This window comes from Ahaetulla prasina, chromosome 1 (assembly GCF_028640845.1).
Source record: "Ahaetulla prasina isolate Xishuangbanna chromosome 1, ASM2864084v1, whole genome shotgun sequence".
NCBI lineage: Eukaryota > Metazoa > Chordata > Lepidosauria > Squamata > Colubridae > Ahaetulla > Ahaetulla prasina.
In genome coordinates this window covers 66,324,144-66,347,002 of record NC_080539.1, presented here as the reverse complement: position 1 = coordinate 66,347,002, position 22,859 = coordinate 66,324,144, and the positions used below count along the sequence as shown (strand labels likewise).

Genomic DNA, 22,859 nt, shown 5'->3' with positions numbered 1-22,859 from the left:
TCAACTAAGATCCCCCTAAATTATTATATTTGCCTTTTTTTGGATAAAAGGAAGTTTAATCTCTCTCTCTCTCTCTCTCTCTCTCTCTCTCTCTCTCTCTCTCCCCTCCATCCAATTGCCTTTAAGATCATTATCAAAGTCCGGAAATGGTGAAGACAACAGCCAAAAAACACTGGGTAGGTACATATAGTAATTTATTTGAACTTAAACAATGGTTGGATATTTCAGGATAAGTTAAATGTGCTTCAAAGTAACCCTTTTGCCGTGGAGATGCCTTATCTCATTCATGGAATTCTGCTGGGCAGTTAGTAGGTAATTCTCTCCTTTTTCCTTCTCATGTGGGAAGGATGGACAACTCTCAAACTCCTTCTGGTTGGTAGGGTCAGTCAGAACAGACTGTATGAAAACATTCAACTGTACCTTAATAAAAGGAAATTAAAAAAGGAAATGATTTTATATAACTTTTGGTGACTTCTTGGAAATACCCATTCATAGTAGTTTTCTTCATGACAATGTGGAAATGATATAACTGATATTCTTGGAATTTTGGAATGCTTTTCTAATTATGGTGTAGCCAGGTTGGACCTTGCCTCATTTTTCCAAGATTAACCAAGATTGGCTGAATGTTCCCATCTTCATCTTATTAAGATGAACACTAGAAATTTTTTGTGTAATATCTGAATTTTATTTCTCTGTCTGAGCTATCTGAGAAGACTTTATGAGAACATATCATATATGCTACTTTGAGCACGATGGAGAAAGGTAGTAGATAAATGTAAATGTAATAAATAAAAATGAATGAAGATGAAAGAACCTATTTCTATTTCTATTCAATTTCACAATTGCAGGGCATTGTGTTATTGCACAAACAATCATGAAACTATATTACTGATATGCTGATCAGGAAAATGATAGCCCCCCCCTCCCCCCCCCCAATGGCAGCTTTAGTAGTAAAAGTGCTCCAGGCTGGAATGAATTAAACACACAAAAATATGTTATTGATTTTTAAACAACATTGTTGTATAAATTAGGATTGGCTTATAGTTTGAGTTCACTGTTTTTTAAAGCAGATCCTTTTTAATTCTCACTGATACAAAAAGCTCAGCTGGAGAGTCATTCCTTGTTGTGTGTTAAAATGAAATGTCACATTTTATCCTGGGGTGACGGCCTGGTCAAAGGTATTAATTTCAAAGGGTAAAACTGCTTGCCCTGATAATTATTCAACAGCAGAGATAGCTTGAAAACAAATTTATTGCGATAACTACTTTAAACTAGCTGTATTCTTTTAAGATGCAGTTTAATTTTTTTTCAAACAAGATCAGGTATTTCATCTGGATCCAAAATTTGGAGTTTAGATCCAGTATCTAGCGGTCAAAGATATTAGAATGCATAACATATTAGTTATGCATATTTTGCTGCTTTTGCTAAACTATTTATACTCTATATGGGATACAGTAATATAGCAAAGCAACCTTCTTGTTATATTTGTCTGAGATTTTTACAATTTTCTGTGGCTCATATTCATTGACTTTTTTTTTCTGCTTCTATCCTGATCCTGATCTTAGGATAAATAGAATATGAATATTTATAAATGTATAAATAAATAGAATATAACTATAAAAGCCATTTAGGTCATTGTTCAATAACTGTTCAGACTATAACATAATAATACTGGAAAATCTTGGACGACACTTAGAAAATCTGCACATTGACAAAATTTCCACCTGTCAATTACAAAAGGCCACACAGCTTGGGTTTGCACACATGCTATGCCGATACAGTGCAGCATCCTAGTTTTTTTTTGGAAAGAACTCAGTGTGTATGGTGGCCAACGCCAGCTAAAGAGCTGGCAGCTGTGATTTCATATTTTTGTGTATATAATAATAATAATAGAATTAAAACAGACAAGCTCCTGCCACATAACACTTATTAACACCATTAATTAACATTTACTTATTGTCCTACCCAATTTTTTCCCTCTTTGACTTTTTTGTGCCTATTATAGGATCAGAATATTGATCTATCTAGCTCAAAAGGGTTGGTGCTCCCTGATTCCAGCTCCTTCCAAGATTTCAGATAAGTTGCCTTGGAACTGAGCCTGGAACTTGAGAATATAACATTTTCTGCGCATGAGCTCTGCCTCACTTGGAGAGGGCACTTCCTCTTCTAACTTAGGTTGTAAGGATCAATCCAGGGAATAAATAATTACTGTACTGCCAAGATTAAAAACTTTCCTCATATAATTCAACTTGCCAGTTCTTGACAGAAGAATAAGAAAGAAGGAAAAGGCTACAATATCTATTCTTTATTTCAGGAGCTGAAGGGAGGGAGGGAGAGACACACACAGAGAGAGAATATTGATGGGAATGATTATCCACTAGAACTAACACAGTTAGAAAGTGTGAACAGTTCACTCTGTGCCAAGGAAAAAAGTAAGCAGTTTATTTCAACTTTCCCATGGAGTTGATGGTTGGCATCTGTACATTTTTAAATCCCAGGTAAAGCAACAGAAAGAAGTTAATGTAAATTTAGTAATGAAATTAGAGTAAACATATATGGCAACACATCTCTGTGTCGGCTAAATGGTTTGTAGATATTTGCAAGTGAAAGAGTAGAGATGGAAGGATTCTTAATAATTCTCAGTGGCTGATAGTCATTGAGAGCCTTTTCCAGACCTGTGAGCTGTTATGTTCTGTCCCCCTCGCCTCAGTCCGAGCAATGACTTTTTTTTTGTTTTGTTTACATTTATACCCCGCCCTTCTCCGAAGACTCAGGGTGGCTTACAATGTATAAGGCAATAGTCTCATTCTATTTGTATATTTTTACAAAGTCAACTTATTGCCCCCCCAACAATCTGGGTCCTCATTTTACCTACCTTATAAAGGATGGAAGGCTGAGTCAACCTTGGGCCGGGCTCGAACCTGCAGTAATTGCAGGCTTTGTGTTCTTAATAACAGGCTTTACCAGCCTGCGCTATTCACCGACTTAATTAGCCGGCACTATCAGCTCTGGCAGCAAACTAGCGAGCGTCTTCCAAGTGTCTCTGTTATCTCTGTTATCTCCCTTGATGCCGATGAGTCAACAAACAGTACTTCAGCTCTAGTCAAGCAGTTAATTTGCCTGCTAAGAAGAGGCATAGCAGCCCTCACTGCTTTTATATCCTGTGGGGTGTGGCTCCATGACTCAGCACTTCCTAGGCCTGCCCCACCCCTGCTTCTGTTGTTCCCACCTCTCCTGCCTACGAAACCTAGGGTCCAGCCAGGCCTGATTGCCATCAGCTGGGTCTGGAGGCATGGCCTGGGGGGGGGAGAGTCAGGGGACGGAGTCCTTATTATCTCCTCCACCTGGCCTGCCTCTGGCTCCTGGAGCTGAGCCAGGGAAGCTGGTGCTCCTAATGGCCCTTCCCCCTCACTTTCCAAGTCACTTTCTGGCAGGGGGCCTGGCTCGGGTGGGGGGGGGTGCAGACACAACACGTTATTTGGGTTTCTTTGAAGATGGATTTAATGCACTTCTGGAACTGTATCATCTGGGTCTGAAAGGTGCCTATCAGCTGGTTTCTCTGGGAATACCATCATACAAGATACTTGCACAAGGCAGATTGAGTTTTCTCAGGTGATTAACCTGCCAGTCTAGCCGTCTGTCTTAACTCACTTTTTTCTTATTACAGCCTATTCCATGTTTAAGGAAAGTGATTTATGAATATTTTCACGCTGGGGTGCAGTTTGATAAGAGAAGATGGAAAGAAAGTCAGAGGCAACACCAATCTCTGACCTTAATGTTTCCTAAATTCCATAAATAAGAATAGCACCATTTACTGACATTGTGTTTGTGACATGATGAGGATCATCAATGGAGACAGTAAATTTGATACTGGTACAATGCTTTAACCTGTCTATGAACAAGAGTCTTTTAACTCCATCTACAGTGAATGATTCAATTCGTTGGAATGCCCCTTGATTCTTTTCTTTGCTCTCACTGTCTTCACAAATACCGTAGTTATAGTCCACAGTAATATATTCCATTTTTTAAAAATTGTCTTGTCAGAAACTGGAGTGTCTGAACCTGCTTTCCAGAATGGCTTTCCTGCACCTTGGAAGGTTGTTGGAGGATTACTGCCACCAGCCACCTCCTCTCTCTGTCTGGCCAAGGAAGACTTGCTTTCAAATCCTCACCTGTTAAAAGATGATGAATGGAAAGAGAGCAATGGAAGGGTATGTTTCTGTTTTCATCTTTTTGCATTTTGGCATGAAGGCCAAGGTGAATTTTAAGCTTGGCATTTAGCGGGCAGAAGTAAAGTAAATATTACAGGAAGGACTCAAACTGGCACAAAGGGATACTGGGAATGATATTTGGAATGTGGGTATCAAAGCTGATCTTGTTAGGCTTTGCTCTGCCATTTGCAAAGCTGGCATTATCAAGCAATGAGTGATGAATCTCCTCTGAGGTACAGTCCTCAAGCTTTGGAAAGGAATTTCTGGAGGAGAAGAACAGAGGAGAGTGAGGAAATGGGGCCTAAGTCCAGAAGTGATATTGGCAGGATGAACAATGCAGGAGCTCAGCCATCAACAGGAATGCTTCCCTCTCCAACAGAAAGGCAGTGATGATGAATTAAATAATGGAAAACTTAGTGGCTTCCCCACACTTCATTTTGCCCAATGATAGGGCCGGCCTAAGCTGGAATTCCATCCATTTATCTGTCCCTCCATCCATTTATCCATCCATCCTCCTTCCCTTCTATAAAGGGCTTTTCTTCAAGAGCTCAAGGCAGTTTTCTCTCCACAAATAGCTTCTTGAGATAGATCATGCAGAAAAAGAGCCCCTGGTTTGAAATCAACCAGTGTATATTCGGTGCAGAAGCTGGAGTAAAAGCTAGGTTTTTCCATTCCATTCCGGCATCTTAGGTACTACACTATATTGGTCTTTTCAAAGATTTACCAAAAAGCTTATAAATAGCTTGACTCCCAGTGTGTAGGTAGGTAAATAATAAAGTGGTAAGAATAAATTTGAGTCATTTGTTATTAATTACTGTGGAATATCAACAAAGTCTGTATGATATCCGTGCACTCACATTCCACACAAAGCAACAGCCATCAAAATAAATACATAATTTATGGAATGCAAAAGAATAAATGTCACATTATAATAAATGTGAAGTAGCGAATTGGCCTTTGATACAAGCAATTTATGTTCAACACAATGTTAAACTGATTAGGAAGGATATTCTGATACACTACAATCTACCACTTCCATTTTAGCTGTCCCAGATCGGATTCTTTTTAATCAATTCAGTATTGTGCTTCTTAAGCTTTTCTATCTGGGAGGCTGAACAGCTTTAGGGTTGGTATGGGCTTAATATCAGCCCCAAACTAGCGATATGTGTACGTGATTTCAAAAGAGATTGCCTATATAAAAAAATTGCTGCAGGTCTTTATTTCTTGCTTTACTTTTTCTGATGTTGTACAAGATCCCTTGATATTTTTTTCTGATTCAATATCTGCCTCAGATTAAGCTTTTTCTAGTAATTTCAATTTTGGGTGACAAATAATATGAGGTAAGGGGAATACAGGACTAGAGTTCCTTATGTTTTCCTTTGAAAAGCAGCTGGTCTGTTTGTATGAGTATAACAAATTGGATTGATTCTGTATCATTAGGAACTGGGCTTTAATGCTTTTTCTCCTGCACCATTTCACTAATGTAAATTGGGCTCCTGGTCTCAAAGCTGCTGTTAAGCATGAAAGAAACTTCAGCAGGTACCTGTGTTACATATGGTGCATTTTCCCTCTCTGCTTTGCAATTAGTTTCAGACTTAAATCAAGAATTAAATGGCTGGCATTCAAGTCTATTCTAACAGCGGTGCTCCTTCTTCCATCTTTATAGAAACTTGTAAAGATGCTCAGAGATCTAGTGAGAGAATCTGCCATGTCATGATTCGTGTCTAATATGGCTTGAATCTCACTTTTTAAAAACCCAATCTGAATTTGTTGTTGGTTGCTAAGTCATGTCCGACCCATCGCGACCCCATGGACAACGTTCCTCTAGCCTTCCCGTCCTCTACCACCCCCCCAAGACCATTTAAGCTCATGCTGACTGCTTCTGTGACTCCATCCAGCCACCTCATTCTCTGCCGTCCCTTTCTTCTTTTGCCCTCAATCATTCCCAGCATTAGGCTCTTCTCCAGTGAGTCCTTCCTTCTAAATAAGTCCTTCCTTCTGAATTACACATGATAAATTGAAGGAATTTTCCATGCCTATCTATTCAGGTTGACTCCAATGAAAAATGAAGAGCATGAAACCATAATTCACATTGATAATTTTTTTATTTTGGGTTATAGTAAATTAATAATAGTAATGTAACTGATTAATCTGTCTCTTTGCTATTCTGTACAAGTTATTCTCTCTACATATATGCACCTGCACCCATACACATATATAGCTGTATGAAGTGTGTATGCTTCTGTTGTGTCCAGATTCATGTCACAATATCCAAGTCAGCTCAGGAGAAAATGCGTCAGAAGCAGCTAAAGGAAATAGAGTTCTTGTGCAGAGAAAAGGAAAAGGAAAAAGAGAGAGAAAAGGAAAGATCCATAAAAATCCAGGAACAACAGTCAAGAAATGTTCTGGACGGTATGTGATGAATGTAAAAGAAGGAGGAAATTTATTTTTGCAGATGGATTTATTTTGTCCAATCACATTAGAAATGGTCTAGTGCCAACTTTAAGGAGCCTACCTACTCCCCCACTCTCACTCATGGTGTCCTCTGGTGAACTTAAGATGGATTAAAATGAAGCCCTAGGCAGCAGTAGGAAAAATAGATTAAACAATCCAGCTCTGTTAGTAAACACATGGTCTGATTGGTTTCAAGCTGCAGCATCCAACAGAAGATTAGTTGGGTGTTATAGTGGCAAATTAAAATTCTGATAATAGTAGCTGCTTTACACCACTTTTTTTTAAATAGTGCCAACTAAAATGAGTTTTTAAAAGTTTTTTTTTAAAAAATTAAAACTTCTATATGCCGGTATCGGCCCCATTTATGCTGGGTTCATGACATCAGGTGAATTTCTATGGGTTTTATGTTTTAAAGATAGAGAGTCCTATCAGGATCTGTCGGATCAGAAATCATGTTTTGTCCAAACCGCATATTTTAAAACAGCAACAGCAACTGTCAAGCACATTATAATTTTCAGTTTGCTGGAAACTTTGAAAGGTTCTCCTGGGGCCACATGAACAGCTTTTGAGATGATGGGTGCATTTAGGACCATAAGGTGCACAACAATATTTAATTTTTTTAAAAAAATTACGGCCAAGGAAAAATATTTTGTAGAAAGTGTTTATTTGTTTTAAGTATATACATGTTCTTAAGGTGGAAAGCTTTCAGAGAGACCATCAATGTTGCATCCATTAACTATGCATTTTAAGTTTGGAGGCATTTGTAAGATATTTTGGCAATGCTCTCTGCTGCAGCAGGGAAAGATATTAGTCTGCATTCTGCCAAAACCAGACCAGTGGTGGGTTGCTCCTGGTTCGGTCCGGTTCTTGCGAACTGGTAGTAAAACCGGTGGGAGGCTCCGTCATTATGGAGAATCTGCGCATGCACAGAAGCTTCTGTGCAAGCACAGAAACACACACGCTCCCATTGCGAACCGGTCGTAAAGGTAAGCAGAATCCACCCCTGAACCAGACCCTTATACCTGGTCATTTTTTTTTTTACTTTTTGCTGAGAGACTAACCTTTCAGAATTAGGGACAAAAGGTGGTCTTTTGGAAGACAATTGCCCAGTGATGTGTTTTAAAGTGGACCTTTGGGACCAACCAGTACACGTGGAATGAAGATTATCCGATTGAGCTCAAAATGCTCTCATCTTTAGTTGGTACATTGATTAATTCAACTTTTTAAAAAAAAAAACACACCTTGTACTTGATTAAGACGGCATCCCTAATTAATTAGTTAGCAGCTTTTGCATTTCCTTTCTTCAAAGCCTGAAACATTTCACTTTTTGATTCACATGAGAAAGGATTCCAGAGTAATATATGTATGCATATAATTTAAAACTATTGAGCTATTTTGTGTGTGTGAATGTTGAATTATTGTTGAAGTTCTTTCAGAATGGGATAGGCAGAAAGCAGTGGACCAGAAGTGGGTTTCAGCAGGTTCTGATCAGTTCTGGAGAACTGGTAGCAGAAATTTTGCCTTATACACTGTAAGCCGCCCTGAGTCTTCGGAGAAGGGCGGGGTATAAATGTAAACAAACAAACAAAAAAAAATTTTTTTTTGAGTAGTTCGGAGAACTGGTAAATACCATCTCTGATTGGCCCTGATTCTATCTATTCTCTGCCTCCTGAGTCCCAGCTGCTCGGGAGGAAATGGGGATATTACAGTAACCTTCCCCTGCCATGCCCACCAAGCCACACCCACAGAACTGATAGTAAAATTTTTTGAAACCCACCACTGGAGTGGACCTATTTGCTACAATGATATAATAATAATAATATCAGAGTTGGAAGGGACCTTGGAGGTCTTCTAGTCCAACCCCCTGCCCAGGCAGGAAACCCTACACCATCTCAGACAAATGGTTATCCAACATTTTCTTAAAAATTTCCAGTGTTGGAACATTCACAACTTCTGCAGGCAAGTTGTTCCACTGATTAATTGTTCTAACTGTCAGGAAAGTTCTCCTTAGTTCTAGGTTGCTTCTCTCCTTGATTAGTTTTGATATGAAGCAAGGCAAACTAGACTTACCCCTTGGACTGGGGAAAGAAAGCAAAAGGTGTCTGGAAGTTGCCTTACTTGATTGCCTAGATCAGGGGTGTCCAACTCTGGCAACTTTAAGACTTGTGGATTTCAACTTCCAGAATTCCACACACCCCTTTGCATAGCTGGGGAATTCTGGGAGCTTAAGTCTACAAGTCTTGCCAAGGTTAGACAGTCCTGATCTAAATCTACTCAGTTCCATTACTGATCTCCCTCCCCAATAGTTTTTCCCCCTCCCGTCCACTTCTAAATGGGATTTGGTTTACATTCAAAAGATAACCAATGAGAACTTCAAACAAGGTCATAATTTAGATTTATCTCTAAAATGGAAATGAAAGAAAAGAAAAGAAAGTGAAATGCTCTGAGGCAGGATTTTCCAAATCTAAGGGGTAGCTGTTTGGGGGAAGACAAAGTAGACAAAGACCGTGGAATATGTGACGAACATTTTAGTTGTATTGTTACAAGAAATCCATCTTTCTCCAAGTTTCCTTGTTTCCTTTTTGTTTTGATTCCTTTTTGTTTTTGGATTTTTAGGAGAAGTGTGTGCATTAAGATTACACCAAAGGCAGGTGTGATGGCAAATCATTTAGAAACCCCTGATCTAAGCCATAGAACAGAAATGTTATCAAACTAAAAGACACACGTTTCAGAGTTACAGGCAGAGAATGGTGATTAGAATCTTTTAAAAAGAGCTTACATGGGAAATTGTATTTTAAATGCTGACATTGAAGCAAATTCTTTGTCTAAAAAATGGAATCAAGGTGATATGTATTTAAAAAAATCTCCACTTTCTTGATCAGTTTAGATTAACAAGTACATACAGTAAAGATTAATGTGTAGCTTGGGTGTGTCAAAAGGTGATATGGTCATAAGCAGTTGAATTTTTTGGGGATATTTTTAAAATAAAAATTAATAAGACTGGAATACTAACGCGGATAGTAAAATAGTCTTGATCATTAATTAATGTGAACATCCATTGGGCCATCAGTGTAGTAGATGGTTTTTTTCCCCCTTCCATTGTATGTTCTGGCAGATGTGTTGTGTTCTGGCAGATGTGTTGTAAATGTTGTACCTTGATGAACGTATCTTTTCTTTTATGTACACTGAGAGCATATGCACCAAGACAAATTCCTTGTGTGTCCAATCACACTTGGCCAATAAAATTCTATTCTATTCTAAAATTCTATTCTATGTTTCTTCCTCCATCCTTCACTGACCTCCTTAAATTACTTTCTGCAGGATCCAGTTGGCTTAATCACAATGGAGCCACCCCTGTTACCCTCAACCTGAGCAAACCTTGCAGAGCTTCTGTTGGGATGGCCTTAAGGAAACGAGTGAACAGGCCCTCATTGCCCAGCATCCCTGTTATCAGCCAAGAGAGCAATTTCCTGAGACATGCATCAGGTGTGACCTAAAAATTCTCCCAGCTTTTTATACGTACCCCTTTTGCTTTTGTTATAATATGACTGGGAAAGGACTTCATACATTTGTTTTGTAGGAAAAAGTTATAAAGAAAGTGCTTGCATTATAGTGTTAGATGACTTCATGACATCAGCGCTGTCTCTCACAGGGTGAGAAGAGCCATTGTGAGGATGTACCTATAGCCTCAGTTGCTGAGATATGATGGCTGCTTTGTTGCCAATGGCAACTCCATTTTTTGAGTCTTAAGTGGTTTCTTTCACATCTCTTAAACAATAAACAATTAGGAAGGAAGGATCTGGAAGGAAAAAATTGCATTTTCTGATTCTACTTCTGAGTCTTCTTCTTCCATAACCCAGCAAAACCATCACGTTTTCATTAGGATGTGACTGATTGATTGCTAGATAGATAGATAGATAGATAGAGATAGAGATGATATAGATATAGATAGATAGACAGACATATAGATAGATAGATAGATAGATAGATAGATAGATAGAGATAGAGATGATATAGATATAGATAGATAGACAGACATATAGATAGATAGATAGATAGATAGATAGATAGATAGATAGATAGATAGAGATATGAATAGACAGACATAGCTATAGATAGATATTTTTTCAGTAGGATGTGACATATATTTATTTATTTATTTATTTAGTCAAATACATATTAAATAATATATATAAGTATAACATGAATTAAATACATAAAATGAATACAACTAAAGGGAACATTAGGACAGGGACGGTAGGTTCTTATGCACGCCCCTTACAGACCTCTTAGGAATGGGGTGAGGTCAACAGTAGACAGTCTTAGTTTACAATTTTGGGGGTTTTGGGATGAGACCACAGAGTTTGGTAGTGCATTCCAGGCATTAACAACTCTTGTTACTGAAGTCACATTTTCTGCAATCGAGATTGGAGCAGTTCACTTTAAGTTTGAATCTATTGTGTGCTCGTGTATTGTTGTGGTTGAAGCTGAAGTAGTCATTGACAGGAAGGACATTGTAGCAGATGATTTTATGAGCTAAGCTCAAGTCATACTGAAGGTGGCATAGTTCTAAATTTTCTAAACCCAGAATTTAAAGTCTGGTGGCATAAGGTATTTTCTTGCAAGCAGAGGAGTGGAGGACTCTTCTTATGAAATATTTCTGGACACGCTCAATTGTATACAATATACATGTATGTGTATGTATGTAAAATAACATTTGAGTGTAATTTTATGTTTACAGCTAATTCCCTGCCAGCAAATCTCCAACACTCTCCAGAATGGGAAGAGGACCTTATAAATAGGGATGCCTTTGAGATAAGACCTTTGTCTCATCCAGAACATGAATTAATAGACGCCCTCAAGTGGCTCAGTAGCAATGATTGGTAAGGAAAGGAAGAACACTACTTGCTATGCTGCGTGAAAGTCAGTGATGTCAAGACCTGGTGCAGGATGGACATTGTGCAGAAAGAACTGCAGGTGGCCACCAAAATGTTAAGATTTGTAATTTATGCATTAAAGGGAAGCTGGGTACAAAGTGTAATACAACCATGTATCATTTTGAAAAAAATGTCTTCAAAATGGGGGGAAATGGAAAAAAGACAATGGGAAAAGGTGGCAATATTCTCAGGTATGTTGGTTCCCCCAAACCACATAATAATGTCTGTGTAATGAGAATGCTATGGGGCCTGCAATCTTATACCCTACGCGCAGGAAGAAAGGCAGCATGGGCAGATTTACTACTTTTTTTCCCCTGTAGAGGGAAAACTAGTAGGTCCTGAATGGTAGGAATTCATGCCTCATTCCACTTCTTATGATTTCCTTTCCATGGTGGTACTTTACAGTGGCTCCCATAACTCTGTGGCTCTTCTGAGTTTTGGCTTTGCTATGCATTAGAGCCAGCTGATGTTGCATGGCTAGTTTTCTTTTTTCTCATCACAAAAAGCCAATGCAAGGAGAGGAAAAAAAAATAAGGAAGAGGGATGGGTTTTATGTAGTTGTAATTTTTAGCGCTATCTCCCAGAGCAGCTGGTGGGACTGGCCAGTTTAGGGGAAGAAGAAGCTGAGGCTGAGACATCTATAGAAGGTATCAAAAAAGTCAACTTGGTGCCACCACTGAGTGGCAAGGGCCCTGGCCTGTTTTTGCCAAATGTTGCATGTGCAATGCGTATTTAAAAGGAGCTGGACTTAAAGGGCACAACTGTATTTCTCTCCTCCTCTACCATGCTCCTTCTGAGGATACCCACAATGGGTCATGTAACATGTACATGCAACTAACTTTGGAAAGCCAGGTCCAACTGTAAGTATAGGTAATGAATAACATCAGACAAGCTATCCGGGACCCATCACCCATCAGGACTAAATTCAGCATTCCATCTTCATTTAAAAAAACAGGCCACTCTTGAAGATAGCAAAGTCCATATTTTGGGCAGAGAGGACTGCTGGTTTGAAAGAGGGGTAAAAGAGGCCATTGATGTCAAAATTGAAAAGCCCTTTCTCAATAGAGGGAAAAGGGCTATGACATCATTTATCTCCAGTCTACAACAGTTCCAAGAAGACTCCAAATCCATTTGCACTACTCAGGTGACCCTGAATGTCTATGGGGATTCTCAGTCATCCAGGTCATGGTTGTCCCAAAGGTGCTTTTTCAAGAGGCAACTGGACTTTTTGGGTTGTTGTTTTTTTTTTTTTTGAAGAAGAAACTTCTTGGATGAGAAGCAAAACGTCTTCGAAGGAAAATAAAAATCAGAAAATCCAGTTGCCTCTTGAAAAAGCATTTTTGGCTCAGGTGACCCTGATGAAACAAATAAACCTCCAGGTGGCCTCAACACTCACTAAAAAGAATGCAAGTGACCAGCTGTCTGGAAGGAATATAAATCCTTCCATTTCTCACTATCCAGTCAGAGCTGAAGAAGCTTCTTGGATGAGATGTGAAATGTCTTCAAAGAAAAACCAGAAAGTCCAGCTGCCTCTTGAAAAAGCACCTTTGGGACAACCATAATTTGGATGATTGAGAATCCCCATAGACATCAAGTTATGTGGGAGAATAAGAATTCCTTCAGAAAACCGAAGCATGGTCCAAATGAACAGCGTGAAAAGGAACACTCAGAAATGCAAATACCGTATATACTCGAGTATAAGCCGAGTTTTTCAGCATGTTTTTTGTGCTGAAAAACGTCCCCTCGGCTTATACTCGAGTATATACGGCTTATACTCGAGGTTTTTTTTTCTTCTTTTTTTCACATTATACCGGATGGTGCAAACTTGGCGGGCTTTTGCATTAGCGCGGGGAAGCCCTGCCGGTGCAGTGAGAGGGCGGGGCGGGGGAGCCGCCAGCCTTCTCGGCTGAGGGAGGGAGGCTTTCCCTGACCGGTAGCTGCCTCATTTCCCTCCCTCGGCTTATACTCGAGTCCCCAGTTTACCCCAGTTTTTTGAGGTAAAATTGGGGACCTCGGCTTATACTCGGATCGGCTTATATTCGAGTATATACGGTAGGTATAAAAACAGCATTTTGGTGGAGCACATTGCATATTGCTAATAAATCTAAGACCAAGAGTGAAACACCTTTAAGTACACGAGAAGCAGAAAATTATAGAAACATGCTGGATGACAAGGAAGTTAAAGGAATTCAATCATTTACTTTGGAATTTGTTACCTATCTTCATTTTTTTTGGGGGGGGGGTCACCAACAGGCAAAGTTGTTAATGTAGTAAGATGGTGCTGGGGAGCACAGTATAATAAGAACAAAGTGGCGGTGAAGGTACAAAGAATAAAAACTTTCTTTTCTGGAGGGGAGTCACTCTGCTGCTCAGCCGTTTCCAAGAATGGAGCCTGTTATGCAGAACTAGTAGATAAATCACACACTTTTATTCAGCTTAATTTGCAGGGGATTCTGTATGTTATAGACACTATGTACACGGGTGATAAAATGTTTTCCCATCAGTAGTTCTAAAATCCACTGTGTATGAGAATTTCTGAGTCTTTACTTTTCTATAGTTCTACCAAGTTACTTTTGTGACATATCTCATTTTCACACACAGTCTTACCAAGTAAGAGAAATGAGGTTTCTGCAACATGCCTGGTGAGACTAATGATTTCTCTCCCCGCTCTTTTTTTTTCCTTTTTCCATCTTTCTGATAACTGCCTCTCAGGCACTTGAAGGAGAAAGGACTCTTCAACATCATATGCTTGGCTACCTGCCATACAGAAGTTCTGCAGGGTAGACTTCATGATGTTTCCTTGGCAGCTACAAAGGAGGTGGGAAACAAATATTTAGCATATGTCCAATCAATCTTCTCTGGTGGATTACCTGATGCTTGCCAATCTGCTTCTATTCAGTCTCCAAGCAGCTTTTATACTTTTGTGCACCTGTGTGTCTGCCCAATGTGCTATTTATGGTTATTTATACTAGAAAAAAGTTAATAAACTTTTATTACCTTCAGGATGGGAATAAAATTACAGGAAAACAAGGTATACAAATATGTTCATATCTGTATTTGTATAAAACTGTTTTGAAAAACATGCTTTAAGGTAATGTATAATTTATTCTGATGAGGAGAAGGATAGGGGAACAAAAGATGGAGAGAGTGGAGCAGAATGAAGTGTGAAAGTCCATGGTTTCTAGCAGAAGTTACCAGGGCTCTGACTCTACCACTGCAAAGTGACAGGGGCTGGAACTCAGAGGTACAGTTCTCAGTGCCACCTGAGCAGTGGTGGGTTTCAATTTTTTTTACTACCAGTTCTGTGGGTGTGGCTTGGTGGACATGGCATGGCTTGGTGGGCGTGGCAGCGGAAGGATACTGTAAAATCTCCATTCCCTCCTCAGGGGAAGAATACTGCAAAATCCCCATTTCCTCCCGATCAGCTGGGACTCAGGAGGCAGAGAATAGATGGGGGCGGAGCCAATCAGAATGTTTACTACCGGTTCTCTGAACTATTCAAAATTTCCGCTACCGGTTTTCCAGAACTGGTCAGAACCTGCTGAAATCCACCTCTGTACCTGAGGATAATATGTTGATTGAAGATTGTGACAGTTTTGATTTTAATGTACTTTTTTAAAAATATGGATGTTTTATTAGTTTATTTTCTTTGTAAAATTCTTGTAAACTTTCCAGAATACAATTGTTTCCAGGAGAAGTAAAATGGTTGACTGGCTGGCTGGACATGGTTCAGTAGGTTAGAAGTGCAGAGAAGAAATGAACAGAACTATTTATCTGCTATGCACATTTTTAGAACAGCTTCCCATCTGCTACTCTCCTAATATTTCTAATCAGGCGGGATGCTGAAAGTTGAATCCCAAGATATCTGAAGGGCTCTAGTTAAAGCAAGGCTACTTTAGAGTAGCTTTTTGTGTCTGGATTGCATTTAGCTTTGCAACCTAGTGAGGTTTTTTTCTTCCTTCCCAATCTGTGGGAACATTTTGGACTCTTCTGCATTCACTATTATTAGCTTAGGGAAGGATTCAATAATGTGCACCCTGATATAGATTTATAGAGATATATCAGGCATATGCTATATAAGTCAGGGGTGAAATGCTCCCGGTTCTGACCGGCTCTCGTGATGCGATCATCGAACCACCAGTGACACCCGCTGCCCGGGTGTATTTTTTACCTTCTGCGCATGTGGACTTCCGAGCCGATAAGGAAGGTAAATAAATTTCACCCCTAATATAAGTTCTTTTCTTCCATACTGAAGTTGCTGCTGTTGTAGAATCTAAAAATTATCTCTGTAATTTTTCCCACAGCCCACTTGCCAGTGCTCCTCTCCTCTCCTCTCCCATCCCCTCTCCCCACATTCCTATGGTCAAGGATGTCCTTCAGATAGGCAGGGTACATCCAATTGTGTTGTTTTACTGTCTGGTTGATTCAGGGGAGGTGCCTGTGAATAAAATGAGAGAGGCCTGTCTTGAGAAAGGTCTCTATTGTCACAAATCATTTTGGGTTTTAAGATGTAAAATCAGTTCTTGTATCTGTGAACATATGCTGTACAGTATCCAATTGTGCTTTAGACAGTAGCTAGAAAAGGACTATCATTGTATTCTGCAGAGTGAGATATGCTTGTTCAGGTAGCTTACTCGTGACAAATTCCCAGACCTTAGATAGCAAAGTATAAGCTTAAGAAACATATCTTATTGTGGAAACATATATCTTTCATCAAGTCTAATGGAAACAGGTTTAGAAATGCAATGACATGTATTTTTCTGCATAGAAAATATATGTTCTCCACTGAGTTGTGACTTCTTCTGTGTAAGATATATGACAAAGACACTGTGACAGTTTTGTATAAGAAATACATTCTATATGTAAAATAAAACTGGCAAGTTATGTCAGAAAAGGGAATGAAATTGAACATTTTAGTTTTAGTACTTGGGAATAACTGAGAGTCAATTTGATGCAGTGGTTAAGGTACTAGGCTAGAAACTAGGTGACTGTGAGTTATAGTCCTGTTTAAGTATGAAGGCAGCTGGAGGATCTTGAGCCTGCTTGAGGCTGTCTGTCAGCCTTAGGAAGGATGCAAAGGCAAACCCCTTCTGAAAATGTTGCCCAGATAAGTGTGGAGACTTGTCCAAGCAGTTGGCAGGAGTCAACACTGACATGAAGGTACCAAAATAAATAATAAAGAAAATGCAAGAATCTGGATGTCTGGATCATTCATGTTGATTATGAAGAATATAAAACAATACTCAGGAAAATGGGAAGTCTTCTGTTTATGTGTATTTGAAATTGAATGAGGAGCAAATTTTATATTTATTTGTATATATACACCACCAAATGTGTCAAATCATAAATTCCTATGTATTAAATAAATCTATTCTTATATATATATATATATATATATATATATATATATATATATATATATATATATATATATATATATATATATATATATATATATATATATATATATGTTTTCTGAGGTTTTCACGGGTGTTTGTATATAGGTATTTGGTGTTTGTATATAGGTCTATATATATATGTAGGTCTTTGGTTATTCGGGTTTTCTCCCGCGTAAAATTTGAAGTGTCTTGGCGACGTTTCGACGAAATCCCATTCGTCATCATCAGGCTAGGTGCTTACAGCTTCCTATTTGTAGGAGAAATGTATGATCGCTGCTGTTTCTTCCTTTTAACTGCTAGTGGGGGTTTGAACTGATTGGTTGGAAGCTTGGCTGTGTTCTGATTGGGTGGAGGTGTGTTCTGATTGGTTGGGAGTTTGGCTGTGCTCTAATTGGATGGTGAGGTTGGCTGTGCTCTGATTGGCTGGGGGTGTGTTCTGTTGGGGGGGCTTAGTTGTGCTAGGTTGGTTTGAGATGCAGGGGGATTTGAATTGGTGAGTTGCATTGCTGTTGTTTGGCTTCGCGTTTGTGGTCGTGCTTCATCTTCATGGTGGGTGTCAGTCTGCTGCATGTATGGATTGGAGGGGTTTGAAATGGCTAATGATGCAGCTGCGGTCTTGTCAAATGCCTTGCTATTGAAAGTTATCCATGGTTACCATCAAACCATTCCTTCATCAACATGGCTTGTGCAGAATGATGAAGGATAATGGGATTTATTTGGTTTTTTTGCTTGGAATCATAATATGCTACAGTGATATGAAAATTATATGTCTTGGGCCATCATGATGTAAAGCCTGTTTTTTCATATTTACATCCAGACATTGCCAGAACTATTTAAATAATATAAAATTATATTATTTGCCCCTCTCCTTTCACCCCGGTAGAAGCTCATGCTTAGAGTGATATATGAACTCATTTATTATGGCTTAGTATTAAGACACTAATGAATTTGATTAAACAATGCCATCTCTCAGGACCTAGGAAGATGCCTTTTCTGTCTCAGCAGCTGCTATTTGAATAGCATTTCCCCAGAGATCCATATGGCTCCCACCCTAATGGTATTCAGAAAGTCATTAAAAACTTGAGTTTCCTCTTAGATCTTATTATAGGATAGTGGTTGTTCCTTTGCTGTTGCCACCCAGAGTAATTTAGAATTGGGCAGTCTCTAAGCTAAATGAATGAGTGAATGAGTGAGTGAATGAATGAAATTTTTGTATACAGTCATAGAGTTCCAGGCTTTCTGAAGGACAGATTACTGTGCCTTAACTATAAAGTCTTCATTCTCTATATTCTATCAATGGAATTTCACTGATTTTTAACATTTTATCAAGGAAAAGGGAAATAATACCAAAATTGCATGATCAAACTAGTATTTGTATTTTCCATTTTCCCAGAGCTAAATACTGTTTGGCCTTCTTATAAAACTCATATTGGATGTTAGTTCTTGCATTCCTAGGAGTTAATTTCCTGGAGCTGCTTACAGCAGACTTTCTGTTTACTGTATTTGACCGCTTAACGGAGAGGTTTTATTGCTCTCATTTTAAACCCTTCTAATAAAAAGCAAGAGCTAAGCAAAGTCAACTCCACACTTGTTCATTGTTTGAACAGCTGATAGGCTCCTATCAACAGAGTTTTCAAAGGCCATCATGCTTCCTCTCTAGGCAAACATTGGGAAACCATTGGCATAATTTAGGTTTCCCATTTTTTTCTAAAATTATAATAAACTCAGACTCTGTTTTGAAGTTTAAAAAGTGTTAGTCAAGATAAAGGCAAGGCAAGATTTGGTTGTCACATGGAATATAGTAATGAAGGTTTTCTATTTTTTTGATCAAGAAACATTGTAGATCTGGGGGCTTATAATAGCTTTTTGGGCAAGTACATATAATCCCTTGGTACAAGTTCTCATGGAACTTGGAAAATATATTGTAAAAATTTGTACAATAAATTTCTGTATGTAGAAGCATACAGAAGCATTCAGAAGTCGGAGAAAAATAAGAGCCAGTTTGGTGTAGTGGTTATGGTGCTGGCCTAGAAATTAGGAGATTGTGAGTTCTAGTCTTGTCTTAAACTTGAAACCCAACTAAGTGACCTTGGCTTAGTCATTCTTCCTCAGCCCAATCAACTCACAGTTGCTGTTATAGGGAAAGTAGGAGGAAAAAAGTACTATGTATTTTTTGCTGCCTTGAGTTACTTATAAAATAATAAAGGTGGAATAAAAATCTAATAAGTAAATAAAATAAGAGATACTAGTTTTAGACATCTAATCCCTTAGACATCTAAGGGATTTTGCATATTGCTGAATTTTGGAGACTTTATTTGGATAAGAAAATAGCCTTGCATTGATTCTCTGCCTGTTGTTCTTTACAATTTTTCAAAATTATATAAGATCATATGACTTTCTTTTATCAGGTTAGCAACTTACGATCTAAAGTATCTAGGTTTGCTATTGGGACACTTGCTGAATTGTTCAAAGCTATGAAGAAGCACATGGATCAAGAAGTTGAGGAGATTTCTCGAGTCCTGCTTCAAAAGGCAGGTGATACTAGTGAATTCATCCAGAAGGCAGCTGACCAGTCCTTGGGGATCATGGCACAGAGTGTGACTCCTTCGCGAGCAATGACAGCCCTCATGGCCAATGGAGTGATGTATGTACATTGCCTTTTCATCTGCAATCTCAATCCTTGTTGATCTATGGGCATGAGCAGTAAGAGCTGGCAAAAAAGAAAATTGTTGTAAGAGAGAATTCCATAATTCTGAATTATTAGAGTACCGTATCTTTCAGAGTACTTTAGTTTTGGGGAGGAAAATAAGAAAAAAGCTGATTGGCAGGTGGATTGGCCTACCAGAATACCCCCAATCAGCTGTTCCCAGAGATGAATTTTAGCAAAAGGTTCCTTGGTTGTGAGCTCTGTGCCTTGCTTTTTTTTGTTTTGTTTTTCTGCCTCTGAAACTTCTGAAACTCCATTTCAGAAAAAACTTTTTTCTGCCTCTGAAAGCCTCCAAAACAGCTTCAGAAAAAAGGCTTCTGAAGCTCTGTTTGGGGGCTTCTTTTCTGAAGCTTTGTTTCTGATGCTTTTTTCAGCCTCTGAAACTTCCATTTGAGAAGCTGGGCGTGGCTACATTTGGAGTATAAGACGCACCCAGATTTTTACCCTCTTTTTGGGGGGAAAAAGGTGTGTCTTATACTCCAAAAAATATGGTAATTTGGGGAAATGTGTAACCCTTCAGAGGTAGCTGATTACAGCTCCTCCTCACTATGGAACATAATGGAGGCAGGCACGGAGTGTTTTAGTTTAGCAGCACCTAGGGTGCAAAATTTTCCTATCCCTGCCAGAGGATGGCTGAATTTTTCTGTATGAGCCTACGAGTGGAAACCAGAAATTTGGATTAGCATTGCAGCTCTTTGGACCTATGCTTATTCCTCAAACTGCTTGTCCATGAAATAGAGTGGCAGAGAAAAACAGAAAGAACACTAAGCAAGCCTGTAAATTAAGCTGGAAATTGTGTTTGCCCATCATGGTAGATTGTGATTCCTTTGCACAGGCAAGTGTTTTCCCATTCATACTCTAAGAAAAGCATACACTGTAGGATAAATGAAGGTGAGCTAGAAGAATTGGCAGGTTTCTACTTTGGCATGGAGACAAAACGTACCCTGTGTCTGATAACCCTGATCATTTTGTTGCAGCCACCGAAACCCTCTCATTCGAAAATGTGCTGCTGGGCACTTACTGACAGTCATGGAACAGATCGGGGCTGAGAAACTGCTCTCGGGCAACCGGGAAAATACAGAGTTGTTAGTGCAGACATTAGTGAAGATGGCTCAGGACTGCCATCAAGACACAAGGTAACAGCAGGAAATGCCCTTTCCTCAATGAAGATGGAATTTTGTTCTCCGCTGACCTTAAAAAGATTTCCCTTTCCTCCATTAGATGTTATGGCCGGAAGATGCTGAACATGCTTATGTGTCATTCAAAATTTGATGGGTATTTGAAACAAAATGTACCATCACATGATCTGCGGGATGTCATGGCTGCAATTAAACAAAAAGTAAGTATGGAAGCCCAGAGACAATCTTAGAAATGCGTAAGTTAACAGGGGAATCAGAATATCTGATCCTCTACATGGGCGTTGACTGCACAATTGAGTATTTTTCAGAAATGACATAAAGAACTAATATACCAGTCGCATTCACTTATAGCAGTAAAATCATTATTTTCTTCACTCTGCTTTGTTAAATACACCCCAATTGGCAGAGTTCACACAGCTCAATACATTCACCATGGTTTCCAAGCCACAATGGCTCATTTTGCATTATATTCTTAGTCCAAATCAGCCAAATGATTTAACATGAAAATTGACCAGAATGTTAAAATAACTGTGTGACTTTATCTTCATAGGGGACAGAAGATTCAGTCTCCCAAGCTGCTTCTGCCAAAAGTTACAGAGGGTCAAAGAATGGCAGTTTGACAATCTCACTGGACAGCCTATCTTCAGGCGAAGGGTATGGTGGGAAGCATCATTTGTTTCTGTGATTAGCTGGATTTTGGAAATACCCAGACCATGTCACTGGGAGACATGCTGTATTTTATTTTTTTTATTTTTTTAAACAAGCTCAGGTGCCTGTTACATTCTACATGCATGTTGAGAGTCTACAGTCAAAGGAAAAGCTTGTTCCCTTTCTTGTGCTGTTGTTTTAAGCATAATCCATTTGCTTGAGATGCTTGATGTTTTCCTCATAATGTCAATGTTCCGAGTTGAATTGAACCCAACCAATTCAACAACTCTGAGACTTTTAGCTTTCTTAAAGAACTGCTTTATTGATTACATCATTTCGTCACAGTTGAAAAACAAACCAGCTCTGGCTATTTGCTATGCTTTCAGTATAATGGAAGATTAAACAGCTCCCTCCATCCTTGCCAAAGGTCACATTGTCCAATTAGGTGTTCTGGCATCTCCTTGGTAACCTCTTCCAGTCTCTGGCCAGCGCCTGTTAGGATGACCTTGGTTCCTATGAGATAGTAAGTTCTTGATGTCTGGTCTGCCATTCCAAAGCTCCCTCCTTCCCCCAAAGTGTGTCAAGTTGAGAAATGGAGAAAATTATTGTGACAGGCCTGATCGGTTTTTAAGTTAACACATAGTTTATGCCACTGCTGAAAACCCTTAATTTAGAAGAGAAGACTTACTTGTGAAAACCTTTGTCTGTCTTCTAGAACAGGAGTCTTCAAATATGGCAACCTTAAGACTTAAGCATGGCTGGCCAAGGAATTCTGGTAGTTGAAATCCACAACTTTAAAGCTTCCAAGTTTGGAGACCCCTGCCCTAGAACAGGCAGCACACCTTCAGATGTCAGTGAAGCATTATTTGGCTGTGTCTCTTTGTTGCATTTTGATAAGCAAGCACCCTTACTGTATATAGAGAGCTAATGCACTTCTCTCTTCTTTAGAATGCGTATAAGTTTTCAAAGTCTGCCATCTCAGAGAACCAAATTTCCAGCTGAATTTACTATTTGTCTTCCCACTCTAGCTGCAGAGAGAGCTTGATGGCTTGGGGAGAATGTTTTGGAAATACACACTGCCTGCTTGCCCTTTGCTGCATAGCTCCACACCTGGTGGAAGCCACCTCTCTTGGCACCGAGTGAGCGACATCCTTTGGATGGCATTGCCTGGAGCATGAAATTACACATTTTAGCAATTAGCAGGACTAGCAGCAATAACAGAGCAGCAAGGAATAAAGAAAAAACAGGATATGTTTTACAGAAAGAGAGAAGGAAACTGCTAATTCCTAACTGAGGAAGAATTTAGGATTTTTTTTGGTTAGATTCTGTGTTTTAAATCATTTGAAATCATTTGCAAAACCAAA

At 39.1% G+C, this 22,859-nt stretch overlaps 1 protein-coding gene across 3 annotated transcripts in view; it reads left to right on the top strand.

The window, feature by feature from the left end:
• The window catches only part of TOGARAM2 (TOG array regulator of axonemal microtubules 2), an 84,169-nt gene that overhangs the window by 44,712 nt on the left and 16,598 nt on the right, over positions 1–22,859 (top strand). For all 3 annotated transcript variants that reach the window (XM_058155792.1, XM_058156667.1, XM_058154961.1), the window contains exons 7-16: positions 127–176; positions 4,045–4,211; positions 6,467–6,623; positions 9,987–10,151; positions 11,407–11,548; positions 14,315–14,420; positions 19,410–19,645; positions 20,686–20,844; positions 20,930–21,047; positions 21,398–21,501. In XM_058155792.1, coding sequence (XP_058011775.1) covers positions 127–176; positions 4,045–4,211; positions 6,467–6,623; positions 9,987–10,151; positions 11,407–11,548; positions 14,315–14,420; positions 19,410–19,645; positions 20,686–20,844; positions 20,930–21,047; positions 21,398–21,501 — 1,404 coding nt within the window. The remainder of the gene's footprint in view (positions 1–126; positions 177–4,044; positions 4,212–6,466; positions 6,624–9,986; positions 10,152–11,406; positions 11,549–14,314; positions 14,421–19,409; positions 19,646–20,685; positions 20,845–20,929; positions 21,048–21,397; positions 21,502–22,859) is intronic.